A 14,027-nucleotide genomic window follows, 5' to 3' on the forward strand; every position below is an offset into this window, starting at 1 on the left:
TGCTGCCTACAAAATTCAGAGACAGTCCCGGGAAATACCTAAATGCCCGAACTCTGAGTGATCAGGAGCCAAGCCGTCAAGCTGAGAGATCCTGGATCATGATGCCACACCTTGCCCTCGTCCTGAGAAAGGAGATCCGAAGCCGCCTGTTAGGCAGAAACCTGTGCAGTTCCCTTAGGGACCATTGCAAAAGATTTAAGACTACAGGTGTTAGCAGTAAACCCACTTGGTAGCAGTCTGTACCACCCAGATTTACCTGGTAGCTGTGGCTGAGCAGTCAGACTTCCCTCAAGAAGAGTTAGGCAGTATGCAAAGTATACTCAATAGGCACTCAGATACAATAATACAAGCAAACACTGACCAGAGCTTTGGTATCAAAGTATATAATTATTTATTTATAAACACACAGTTGAAACACTCCAGCACTCTTATTGTAAAATATTCTAAACACAGTTACTATTATGATATATATACACCCCTTTTTCCCTTATTAGAAAATCACAGTAAGACACCACTTATTTTCATACAGAGGTGAGCGCTGAACTAGATTGCACTCTACTAAGGTTGTAAAAAAGGGAGGGAAAAGACAGAATATGCAGGATTACACCACTCTACGATTCAGGAACACTATTAGCAAGGCAGAGAGCAAAAATTCACTGGTGAGCCAAAGTCCAAAGGCTGGGCCCACTCTTAGAGAGAGCAGAGCACAAATGCGCCCAAGATCACACAGTTACACTAGACTTAGAAAGTCTTGCAGAAGGTTCAGAAAAGAGTTTAGAGAGGCTTAGAAAAGTTTAGCCAGGGTGTCCCAGGCTAACCCAGGTTCGAAAGCCGGGGGCTAAATCTACCAGGTACAGTCGGTTGCAAGGGAAGCCAGACGGGACAAGGTACCTTGAGTGGGAAGGATCCTCCAGCGGTGGCAGTTGTTCCTGGTAGTGGTTGCAAGTTGCGGCGTCGTCCAGGGGGAAGAGAAGATCTCGACGTGGAGGAAAGATGCAGGTCGTTGCACTACCAGGGCAGAAACCAGCCGCAGAGTTTTCCGGTAAAAGGTGGTACCTTTATCTCGCGGTCATGGTAAAACGTGGTATCCCGGTTGCCGGGGTGCTAAGCACGGGCAAGGCGGCCACGAGATACGTCGGGAAAGCGAAAAGACGGTGAAACTGGTTATCCCCACCAGTCAAAGGAAGAAAACTCTCCGGCGGGAGATCTCCTCTGTCGTTGGGAAAAGTGGTGAGACGGTCCAGCAGGGCTCCACCGGTCGTGGTGTCGTAGCAGGTCGGCTCAGCTTCTCCCTCGTCAGATTCGTAGGTCCTGTGGCGACTTCTGAAGTTCCAGTCCCCAAAGCCCTGCTTTTATGCAGCAAACCCCCATTCATTCAGCCTAGCTGTCAATCAAACATGGTAAGTGGTGAGCCGGCCGGCTCACCACTTGGGCCAATCAGGACGGAGTGCGACTTGAGTTGCCTAGGCAACTCAGTCCAGGGTGCCTAAATTCCCCTCCACCCCGCCTAAGTACCCCAGACCTAGTGGCACCACTTTGGAGGGCTTCTGTGGAGAAGCCCGCCAAAAAGTGGAACAAAGGGCTCGACTTGGGTTGGAGTCACAGAAGAGAACACAAACGCCATTTTAGAATCAAGTTTTGGCAAAAAATACCAACCGGAGAATTAATATTAATTAAATAAACTGGCGGTACGTTCGAGGCTACCTTAAATAATTAAATAAAGATAGTAGCCTAAAACAATGGGAAATCCCATAGGAAAATATTTGCGGTTGAATATAAAAAGTAGTATCCACTGCCACCAGCCAAAACTCGATCAGGGGGGACGGAGACGTGCCCCCTCGACTAACAGACCCTGGGGCAATCGAATTGCCCCAGCCAGTACGTCCCCAATATGATGGTTTGTACTGGTTCTGTTCAGAATTTAAGACTAGTAAAGTCAATGGTGACTTTACATGCCCTGGGAGACAGTAGTCAGTCCCAGGGTATAGAGTCTATACTGGGGGGTCACTATGACACCCCTGAGTTACTGCACGGAGGGTGCTGTGTAACACACATCACAAAAACACATTAAACCCTATGGAGTTAAAGACCCCATAGCCCATTAAACACATCTAGATTCAAAGAAACACACTCAAATCATGTCCAGGAGTGAGGGTAAGAGAGTCTCACTCTTGGCAGGAGAAAAAAAATAAACCCCAAAAATCCAGCAAAGCTGCTGGGGGAGTCACTAGGTTAGGAAATTCAGCCTAAACAGAGAATTCTCCCTAACACCGCCCCCAACCGAATTAGCTCTTCCGTCGACATATGAAGGAGATCGGAGAACCACATCTGTCTGGGCCAGACCAGGGCCACCAGAATCACACGGCATTGGTATCTCCGGATCCAATGGAGGGTCTGCCAAATGAGCGGAAATGGGGGAAATGCATACGCAAACCGGCCTGTCCACGGGAACGAAAACACACCCCCCAGAGACTCTGGCTGAGCCCCCCTGCTGGCAAACTCCTGACATTGCTTGTTTTCTACTGTTGCGAAAAGATCCAACGGAGGATGTCCCCATCGCCGGAAGATCATGGACACCTGCTGCTCGTTCAGCTTCCACTTGTGCAGCTGGACGGCATCCCTGATGAGTGTGTCTGCCTGAACATTCAACATCCCCGGTAGATTGATATTGATATTTAATTTCTATCACGCTCGTACAGAAGTGTTTCAGAGCGCGAAAATGATAAGCCACAATGTTGATCTCCTGAGCCAGAGCCCGATGCCAAACATCCTGTGCCTCCTTTGACAGGACCCTGGAATGTGTGCCCCCGTTTGCGTAGATAAAACATTGTGGTGGTATTGTCAGTCAACACCCTCACCACCGATCCGTGTATGCGTGGCAGAAACGACTTGAGAGCCCAGTGTACCGCTCTCAACTCGAGCATATTGATGTGGAACAGAGACTCCTCCCGAGACCACAGGCCCCGCACCTGTGAACCGTCGAGATGAGCCCCCATCCTGTCTGAGAGGCATCTGCCACAATCGTAAACTGGAACTTCGGCTCCAGCAACAGCATGCCCTGCACCAGATTGGCCGTGCATGTCCAGCAGTGAAGAGCGTCCACCAGACTTCTGCTGACCACCAACTTGTCCAACCATGACCTGCGACTCTGCGCCCATCAGTCCACTAGGAACTCTTGCACCTGCCTCAGGAAGAGACGACAATTTGGCAGAAGCGGGATACACGAAGCCATGGCCCCCACCAGCGACATGAAACTTTAGACCGACACTACTGTGCCCTCCTTCCACTCACCTGCCCTCACCAGCAACTCCTTGACACAGTCACTGGAGGGCTTTACCAGATTGTGCTGGGTGAGAAACTCCGCCCCCAGAAACACCAATTCCTTGGACGGCGTCAAAAAAGATTTTTCGAAGTTCAAGGCGAATCCCAGTCGTTGCAAAAGCAGCATGGTAGCCACGAGACTGTCTTGCGCCCTCCCCGGTGATGAACCCATCACCAACCAATCGTCCAGGTAGGGGTATACATGATGACCTTCCCATCAGAGGAACGCAGCCACTGGTGCCAAACACTTTGTGAATGTCCTGGGAGACAACTTCAAGCCAAACGGGAGGACCTGAAACTGGTAGTGTGCATCGACTACTACAAACCGCAGAAACTTGCGGTGTCGTCACTGCATGGGAATGTGAAAATATGCATCGTGTAGATCCAACGATGCCAGAAACTCGCCCAGTGCATCAACCTGATGACCTCCTGAAGAGTGAGCATCTTGAACTTCTGGCGTTGCAAAGTTTTGTTCAATGCCCGAAGATCTACAGTATGCCTCCACTTGCCGTTGGGCTTCTTAACCATGTAGTTTTGGGAATAAACCCCTTGGCCCCGCTCCGCCACCGGCACCGGATCTATAGCTCCTTTCTCCAGCATGAGAACCACCACCTGTTGCAGGATGTAAAGATGCGGCTGTAAGACATACACCGGTGGTATAGGAACCGGCGGACACTTGAACTCCGAGTGGCCTAGACGCACTGTGTCCAACATCCAGCGATCCGATGTCATTTTGCTCCAGTCGTCCACGTGCATCGCCACCCTGCCCCCTAGCAGATTGTCCATAAGGCAGTCATTGTTGTGGTTTAGCTGGCCGCCCTTTAGATGTGGAGGACTGCAAACCCCTTTTTCACTGAGCCTGGAAGTCTCGATTTCTCTGCGCCGACTGGGCTGACCGTCGATACCCCTGCGAGGAGTAACTGGATCGACTGTACCCACGGTCCCTGGTGGAAGCAAACTGGGCATTACCTGAAGCCCCCCAAAACGGCCGAAAGGAACGAAAAGAGCACCCACTCTGTAAGGCTCCTAAGGACTAAGCCGTTTCCGTGTCCTCCTTCATCCCTTTCAGGGCTTCATTGATCTTTTCACAAAACAAGTGCTCCCCTTCACAGGGCAGGTCTAGGACTTTATATTGTACTTCCGGCCGAAAGTCAGTGCATTTTAACCTGGCCTGGCATCACGGCACCACCCCATTGTTAATTTGTTTAAATCCTGACTCCGCCAGGACGACGGCAATATTTATGCTGTGGTTGGAGGCCTCCTCACCCTCACGCACCAACAGCATGGCGTCTTTGCAGTGCTGCTCCGGCAGATGTTCTAGAACTGGAGCCAGCCGATGCCACATTTTACGGTCATATCGAGCCATGATCGCCAGGGAACTGAATTTGCCGCCTTGACCGGCGTTGCCCCAACCGTCAAAACCTTCTTCCCAAAGGCATCCTGCCTTCTGGCCTCACTGTCGGGGGCGTCACGCACTTGTGTTGACTCCTGGCCTTCCTGCTGGCCGACGCCACCACAGACTCGGGCCTGGGCTGTAACACCAAGCATTTTGGGGTGGACTCCGCAGCCGTGAACTTCTTTTCAAGACGACCTTTGACAGCCGGCTCCAAAAATGGATGGCGCATCGTGCGCAGGCCCTCCTGCCACACATGATCAATGATAGGCACAGAGAAGACAGCTTTCCTCCTCTTGCCCATATGATCAAATAGAAAGCAGTCCTTCCGCTCCTCTTCTGGGGCCAGTCCAAACTCCACACACAACTTAGACATCAAGGCATGGAACGCCCCAATATCCTCTGGTGGAGAGGGTTGCGCCGGACTCCGGGGTGGCTCCACCTCTACATCTGTGTCCCACGCATCGTCCCTTGTTGGCGAAAATTAAACAGTAGACAACGTGTCCCGCGGAACACTCGCTGACTCAGACTCTGGTAGCTCGCATTCTTCAGGATGTGAGTGCAGATGTCCTTCCGGCAATGGCAACCGTGCCGGAGGAGACTTAATCAGTGCTACACCAGGTACTTCGACCACCGGCACCGCTGGATACACATTCGGAGGAGGCAACCTCGCATCCAGCTGCCCCAACAACAACTGAAGTGTGGACAGGGCTTGTAATGACAAAAGAGACAGTGGGTTAACCAGTGGATAACTGGCCAGACCAGCTCCCAGTCAACTTGACGAAGGCCCCACACTTTGAAGACCCAAAGCTGATGGGCCCAGCACCTGTTCCTGGTCATCTTCAACCTCAGATGAAACCGAAAAAGTCACCGGATCCTGGTGCACAATGTTGTCTGGAAGAAGAGAAGCAAACGCGGAGGACTGCCACTCCGCGCTCGTCAACAATAATCCTTCCATGTCCCCTCGCGTGGACGAGACCAGCATTGGTCCACTGTCAATCACTGTTGTGGCCGGCGCCGACACCACCGACGACGGGAACGTAGACTGCAGCCCAACCGTTGAAGACAGATCCACAATCTATGAGGTCACTGACAGAACCACTTCCTTCTACAACTTCACCAGAGACCTAGCTTTCCTGGACGAACTGGACCGGTGTTTGGAAGACTCCCAGCTGGACGACGACCTGTGATGGTCGTCGGACGACAATCGCTTCGATGACGATTCCTTCGGCTTGGCAAAGCCTTTCTACTGCGCCGTCGACTTCACGGGCCTACCACCAGACCCCCGGGAATGGTCCGACCGACCATGCTTGGACGAAGAGGCACTTGCACCCTTCTACTCCGGCTTGCTTGATGAAGACTTACTGCTCTTCCCCAACTCTGACGCTGGCAAAGCAGGATGATTCTTCGCTGGATGCTCAGCCGATGCCGCAGAGCGATGTTCCGCAGACTTCATCTCCCGCTCCGAAGACAGACTCCAGACCGACCCCACCTCTGAAGCCGGGCACGCACTTCATTGAGCCAACATACAAGTCGCTGATTGCGATCCTTGAGAGTTTTTTGCGAGAACCCCTGACAAATCTCGCAGGTGTCTGCCGAGTGATGGGGGTAAAGGCAGTAGAGGCAATTCATATGGCCATCGCCCTCGTACACCTTCAAGCCACAGGTAGCACAAGGTCTAAAAAGAGACTTCTTGTGAGCCGATGCCATTGTGTAGAAGTTTTACATAGGAAAACGCTAAGTTAAAGTGACCGAGGTTTCCCAGCCTGACGACAGGAAATATTCACAGCATGCGAATCCATGAAAGATCCAATGCTGGAGAAGTAATACTCTGCGACTACGACTAGATGTCGGCCTACGCATAGCATGTGATCTAAGCAGATTCAAAAGCCTCAGAAATATATACCTATATATATTGTAGATCAGTCTGTTAATCCTGGCGAAGAACTAGCCTGAGACACAACACAAACCTTACTGTAGAAAAATAAGGTAGTTCTAGCTCAGTTGATAAAATCTTCACATTCCTCAGTCTGGGAATACCCATTAATCGAACAGTTACATTATGAAAGCACTCTTTCCATGCCAATAAGCGTGCACCACATTAAAAAAAAAATACACTGAAGGCAACATAACCCCATTGAATACGTGCTGGTCAGCCATGAAGCCATGTCCAAAAGTTCCCTTCAGATTTGGATTCAGATGACACTAGTTATGTGACATTAGTAAATGATTACTGTATTCAACTGGATTGAGCAGAAAAAGAAGAAACATGAACTCACATGAGCATAACCGAAAATACTATAAAATGTGCATTGCTTCATTGCCAGAGTTTAGGGCATGGGGTTACCACAGCTAAACATGATGTTTCAGCTCTGCCAGTGGGATTGGAGCATATGATTGTGCAGCTGCATCCAGACAATTGTGTTTGCAGAAGATATGCACGCACAGAGCTGCCCTGAAGTATGTTTTTGGGATGGAGGTTACTGCTTGTAGACTCCCAGTCACCTTTTGTGCAAGGGGTTGTTGCTCTTCAAATAAAACCTTCATAAACACCCACTATATAGCAAAACATTTCTTTCTTTAACAGTGTTTTTTTTGCGTGCATCATTTTCTCATCTGGAAACCTGCATTTTGTGTTCTACAGAGAAAATATCAGTGCTGTCTTTGCATCCAAGCTACAAAGAGACCTGTTAACTGATGCTGATCATCAGAGATAAAAATAGTGCAAATATAAAAAGGTTTCCTATAGAAAACTCAGATCACGAAGACATGAATTAAGTATGTAGCTTCCAAACGAGCTTGCCACTGAAATGTCAGAAAAGGTTCCTGAGCTGATTAAGCCTGGCTCTCAAACTCTACTTGCCAACAGAGGTGACAAACGCAACTTTCCAACGTACATATTTCAAGTCAAAGGAAAGCATAGGCTGAATGGGTATACACATTCTGAACTTGACATTCAGCTAACACACACATTGGAGGGAATACGAGATATGATAAAGGGGACGTGTAGCCCGATTTTGGAAATATCAGTAAGTATGTTAGGACCCCATCAGGATCGCAATTAACAGCAGGCAAGCTGAAGCTGATAACTTGCAAAATCATCAGCAATTATTAGCCAAGTAGATCTTGCAGAAACAACCCAGGACTGGGAAAGGACAACTATGCATCCTTGATCCAGATTGAAATGCTCCAACACAGACTTCATGAGCTGCACTCCTATATGTAGTGCTGGAGGATCGCACTACAAGACATTGCAGATTATGGATCCCTCTCGATATAATGGCAGGAAAAGAGTAAGGAACCCGATCTGCCCATTTCATTAAAAGAGCATCTGACAGAGGGAGATAAAGCCAGGTGCAATGAACTGGCAAAGAGGGCTATCATTCCAACATGTAAATATATAAAGATCCAATACTGGAACAATACTAAATAGAAACAAAATTGAGACTATTCAGTAGCAGCTATGGATAAATGAAAGATCATATATTGGAGTATTATGGCTGTTGAGTACTTTAGTGCTGATGAACACATTTAAAAAACCGATGCAAATTACCTTCCAGAGTATTTTTCTGTCTGGGTGGCGATAACATTACCGCTGGCTCAAACACATGGGCTGGTAAACTTCTGCCCCTCCTAGGGCCCCCTAGTCTGAAAACCTCTTGAGAAAGAGTGGGTTCCACTTCAGAAAGACTGGGCGTCACTTCAGGAGGAGAGGCCTTCCGCTGATTCCCAAGTGACTCTTGCACCAAAGAGACTTTGATTTCCATTGGCGCCTCCAACAAGGATGTCCTGGAAACAGTTTTATGGACTGCGGCAGGCTCTAGTGGAAGATAAGCAAAGCAATGGTCATGCAGATCATCAAAAAACGAAAGGAACCTTGGAGAGGATAAAAGGGAGCGGCTTCAGAGGGACATTTATATTGTTGCCATTTTTAATTTCAATTTCCTACGTGATCATTAGCCACACTTTCATTATTTATGGAATACATGCACCGACATGTTGCATCCCAGACTCCATTCAGCATGTAGCGTGACAAAAAGGTTCTCATTTATGAATCCTGTCTGTGCAAATGCCCACTTCACCGATAAATATGTGTCTAGTATGAAACATTCCAATAACAGAAACCTACAATTTTGCACAGGTTGTCCATGTGCCCGCAGGATGGAAGAAAGCCAGTGAGGACAAGGAACTAACAAACCTCCCATAATGGCTACTAGTAACTAGCAAATGTTTACCATATTTCAAGTGGCCCTTAATGATGCAATATTCATCAGTAACAGCCCCCCGCCCAAGTTAAGTGCCCGAACGAAGCGAGTGTCTCTCAACATGGGCTGCAGTGTAATTATCCGCAGGGTCAGTCAACGCTAAGGTTACAATCTCCATTAGCACCTGCAAAACTGCAGCATACTACTAAAGGCTAAAATAAACTGAAAAAACCTCTGACCTTCGGTCCTGCGATGCCAGTTCTGAGAGAGGGAGCCAGTGTGTAATGATGATGTATAAACACTGAAAGCAGACTACCTTTCACAGAACCGGCATTTCGCAGAAACATGGTTGGTAAGTGGATTTTCTTTTATATGAATAATGTTTCGCCTTTAGCACCCACTTGTGCTTTTTTGAAAGTGTTAAAGGCGCCATGAAGGGGATGGGGCAGCGAGGAACGCACAGTGCTGGGGAAGGTCAGAAAGTGGGCTTTTACTAGTGAATACAGCCCGCGTTTCAGGCTTTCCAATTTGTTAGCGTGCTAATGTCCAAGGTGCTAATGTCCAATAATCCCCATTTTAGAGAGCCCAGCAGCCTTAACAAGAACGTTAATCACTGGAGTGACTATTGAACGAGCAGATCATAGTTCCCTATGCTCCTTACCATAGGGCTATGTAGAGGTGATATGATATGGCATTTGTAACGCGTCTATACACAAGTGTTTCACTGGAGTCGAGTACCCCCACCCAAAGCTCCTCCCCCATGATGTCTATATGTTGGGACCCAGAATGTGAATCAAGTGCATGGTCAGTAACAATACCTACACCAAAGCGAATCCTGGAAGAATTTCCATTCTTCTGAGGAAGCTGTACATGCATACATGACAATATGATGGCCATTTGAATGAAATCCCAGAGGAAGAGGGAAACGCAAGCGAGAAAGCAGGTTGGTGATGTCATGAAGAGCAGAATCGACGCACCCAGAAGAGATGCAGAAGACGAGAGAACAAAGATTCTATAAGCTCCAAGTTCAAGGTGTTAAAGATGAGCAACATTTCGGGCTCCAGGTGAAGCTGCTCATGCTACAGAAATAATGAAGTTATTGAGTCATTTTATAAGTGTAAGAAGCAGTAACGCAAGTAGACAAAGTATTCTGGCTATGTAGTGAATAGATTGCGGCCACGCGTCAACGTATATAAATACGAAATGTAATGACTAGGGATGATTCCACTATGCGCTTTATCAGAGCTGGATTCCAAAAGCAGAAAGACGTCTTCAGTGTGTCGCAGTTGGGCCTGGATGTGTGTACAATTACAGAACGTTTGACAGAATAGAACTCCTGTCTCTAGTGTGGGGCGAGAACATTGAAGGCGTCAGAGGTTCATCAAATAGTATTTTAAATGCAGTAAGACTCGAAATTGTGGTCTACAGTCACGTGGTCAGATGAAAATAGACACTATGATGAACTGTATAGAAACCGAGAATACACCCTCATATTCTCCAGCACAGAGAACATTTCCAAGGCCGAGTTCAAAGCCTTAATTGACTAGTAGGCTGCAAGTGGGATGAAGGATGCTAGGGCTAATTGATGGGAAGCTATGGTTGTGTCCAGCCCACTGGCACCTGTATGCCAGCCTGCGTGCTGCTTACGCATGTGGAATATTAGAGGGGTACAAGGGTGCCAATCAATTATAGAGGGAAACGTAATAGAGAGCCCTATGGTTTGTGTAACCAAAGGGACATTGTGTATTTGATGACGTTTGTAGTGACCTGCACTAGAGGAGGGCTTAGTTGCCCCACCTGATGTTGGAGACCCAATCGCTTTCCCTGACCAGTATGGAACGTATAGCTAGATGTTCCTTGTAAGCATATCACTATTCCAAATAGGTTTTTGTAGATTGCAATGTAGATTGACGTCAATGGTGACGAGTTTGTAGTACATAACCTGCTTTTTTAATGTGTTAAATTGAGTGTGAAGATCGAGCGAACGCGTTGATGTTCGTTTTAACTCCCTGTTTTAGATAATGGACATTAAAACAGTCGCACGTTTCCAACTTCCTGAGTCAGTTTCGATTATTGATGTTTGAGTAATATTCTGCATCTCCATCTGCCCCCAAGTATTGCTACCTCATCTTAAAGGGCTGAGTCGGATGCCCCAGTTCAGATAACTCTCAGAGAGTGGACTGGGATAGAGTAGTGTGCAAAGCAAGTATTTAAACTAAAGAAGTACCCGTGCCCCCTCTGGCCCCATCCAGTCAGTCATTTTCTATCACAGTAAACAAAGATACGGGCTACATTTAGGGAGGGGCGAGGGAGGTCTATAAAGTAGAAAAGGGACTAGGAGTACAAGAGCGACTATGGCGAGTGCGATTTAGTTACCTGTATATCTAGCTCTCCATCATTGGTACCGTATACATTCACACGCTTAATGTCCACATCAAACTTGATAATCTTTGGTTAAAAAAAAATATAAATCAAAGTTAATATTTACATACTGATACTTTATTATGGCTAACGCTAATATAGTTTTTCTTTTTTGTCTTTTAAGGCCAATAGGGGGACGTGAAAGTGTGGCCAAGGGGAGGAGCTGCGCAAACCAGCAGAGCCGAGTGCAGCGCCGAAGGAGGCGGACACCAGATGAGGAAACGCTCAAGGCTGGAGATGATGAGGCCACGCAGAGAAAGCCAGACCTGGATGTGCAACCATGTACAGGACGTGAGGAGCCCGGAAGCTCCAAAACTGACAGAGCCCAGAGCAGAATGAGAGCGAGTTGAGTGGAACGCGAAGACCACCTACAACCAGTGTCCGGGTTTACAGGTATAGGGGCCAGTAACAGCACGAGGTAGGAGGAGGGTGGTGCATGGGACACATTACAGGACACAAGATAGGGGTTGTTTGGCAAGGGGAGATGTCAAAAGGAGAGATAGTGTTTATTACTTGTGTTCCTTAACCTTAGCAGGACTCCCAAGCCAAGATGGAAGAACCTTGAAAAGGTGGCTGATTAGCTAGGAGGACAGGAACAATCGCTTTGGAATGTTCAGAAAAAACCACAACTGCCTTTCATCAGAAACTTTCCAGAGTCTGGTTGTGTAAATATAAGCTCCCCTAAATTAGGCCCCAATGACCAAGAATTTGAAGAAAACTGAAGCAGCTCAAGAAAGAAGTTTGAGATTACTGCAACTTGAATACTTCAAGTGTGAGCGCAGCTTTCTGGGAGAAGCAGTGGGAGAATTAAAATTGAAGTCAACTGAAATATATAGAATTGCTAAGCAGCATTTGTAAATAGCAACAATCTGGCTTGAACTATGAGTGAGATGCCAGGAGGAACAAGAAGCGTCCTTTATTGAGCCAAAAATGTACTTAATTGAGCCAGCATATGTTAAAATTGCACACCAAGTACCGCGCGCAAGATACATTTCATTCTGTGAAGCTATCCGCCACAGCTGTTCCCTGCAGGGTAACTCGCTTGGTATCACCGAGTGCGCCACAGGGGAAGCAGACCGATTTCTACAGCCTGGAATGGAAGCATGTGGCCTTTGAAGCTGTTGCCATTGAAGCAGGAAGAGAGCAGCTGACCTTGCGCATGCGCATTTTCACAAAGAGAACAGGCGTGTGTACGGCTACCAAGACTTCAAGGCAGGATTCAGGCAGTTGCCAGGAAACGGAACAAAAACGTTCACAACACGCATGCGCACATTTTGAAAGGAATACAGTGAAAAGGGTGCAGAATCTTTCTCGTCTCAGTACTTGATGCACATTTCTGTCACAAGTGTAAATCTAGCGTTTAAGGAGCAGCAGGAAGCAGCAATGAAAAGAGAAGAATCACTGCAACCTGGGGATAGTTTAGATAGGAATGTTCAAGTTAATCTCAGTAAATAGCCAAGCCTAAGAAGTTATGTCCAAGTAAATTGAGGAAAAACATCTTCACCTATCAATTCACCTTCAGACTTCTTGACGAGGTGTGAGAGGTAAGAGCGGACAGACGGGATATTACTTGAGTATTGTGCATTGTTGGGGAGAATTCTCTGTAAAGGCTAATTTCCCAAACCTAGTGAGTCCTGTAGGATTATTTAGCGTGTTTTTGGAGTGCAGCACCACTGCATGGGATCAATGTATTGCTATAATGCGGTACAGCAAGCCATGTGTTGCCGGTGTAACATATGGATATGTAAATGAAGACAGGCTACTCAGTCAAAAACAAATTTTTTTTCACATTTAAAAACGCACCATTTTTTTTTCTCACCTGAAATGCAGACATATTAGAGGATTAATGAACTAATATAATTTACAGTACTAACATAATTCTAACTTGTTAATATCATAATGTGTTCTCCAAGTGCAAAATGAGGCAGGCTGAAACTCATTTTAAACGGGCATTCAGAATTTTTTTTCCTTTCGCTTTCTCTGTGCTTTTCACAGTCCTTGCCAAGGAAACAAAACTCGAATACGCAGGAAATTAGTGGATACAGTTTCTTACTGAAAAGTGAGCTATTGTTTGAAGAAGGAGGGTATGACATGATAGACTTATTGGATGCACGTCACGTTAGGGGCTGTAACAGAGGTCTCTTGGTGCATCTCGGGGAGGAAGAAAGGCAGTGGACATTTTGCACAGCTTCGGTGAGGACTTGCCGGGAGTTGCTGTGGGGTTGCCTGATTGAGGGGCGTCGTTCCAGTGCACTGCTGACCTTCACAGGCTGGAGATTCCAGTCAATTAGCACCGGCTTGAGGACCAAAGAGTGCAGATTGGAACTGCATGTCCTCGCCGGGTGCTCTAAAAGGAAGCCCTGAGCCATTTAAAGAAAGCGACCAGCCCAGAGAGTTTGCGTGCTCAACAGCTACAATTTGCTGAGAATTATCTTACACAAAGTGAGAGTGCGGTGTGTGGATGAAATCTATTTCAGTCAGGCAGCGTAGCGATAGCTGCATTCTAATGTTGCTATTCAGAAATACAAGTCAACTGATGCACTGTTCTTTTTATTGTTGCAAAGAATCTAATGAAATGCCATGCATTTTGCAATTGTTTCTCTTATGTTTATTCTAGAAAAGACTGCCTCGCAAAACTGTTAATGTATGATTTTTTAAATGAAACTGATGTAAATCACAATCTGTGT

The 14,027-nt window shown here is 47.0% G+C and overlaps 1 protein-coding gene across 9 annotated transcripts in view; it reads right to left on the reverse strand.

Annotated features, from left to right (window-relative positions):
- The window catches only part of SPICE1 (spindle and centriole associated protein 1), a 1,365,450-nt gene that overhangs the window by 277,754 nt on the left and 1,073,669 nt on the right, over positions 1-14,027 (reverse strand). For 8 of the 9 annotated variants that reach the window (XM_069635857.1, XM_069635859.1, XM_069635855.1 and 5 more), the window contains one exon: positions 8,268-8,534. The exons of the other annotated variant lie outside the window; for it this stretch is intronic. In XM_069635857.1, coding sequence (XP_069491958.1) covers positions 8,268-8,534 — 267 coding nt within the window. The remainder of the gene's footprint in view (positions 1-8,267; positions 8,535-14,027) is intronic. 9 annotated transcript variants of the gene reach the window in all.

The sequence above is a fragment of the Ambystoma mexicanum genome, chromosome 7p (assembly GCF_040938575.1).
Source record: "Ambystoma mexicanum isolate Mex_15411 chromosome 7p, UKY_AmexF1_1, whole genome shotgun sequence".
In the NCBI taxonomy this organism is placed as follows: Eukaryota; Metazoa; Chordata; class Amphibia; order Caudata; family Ambystomatidae; genus Ambystoma; species Ambystoma mexicanum.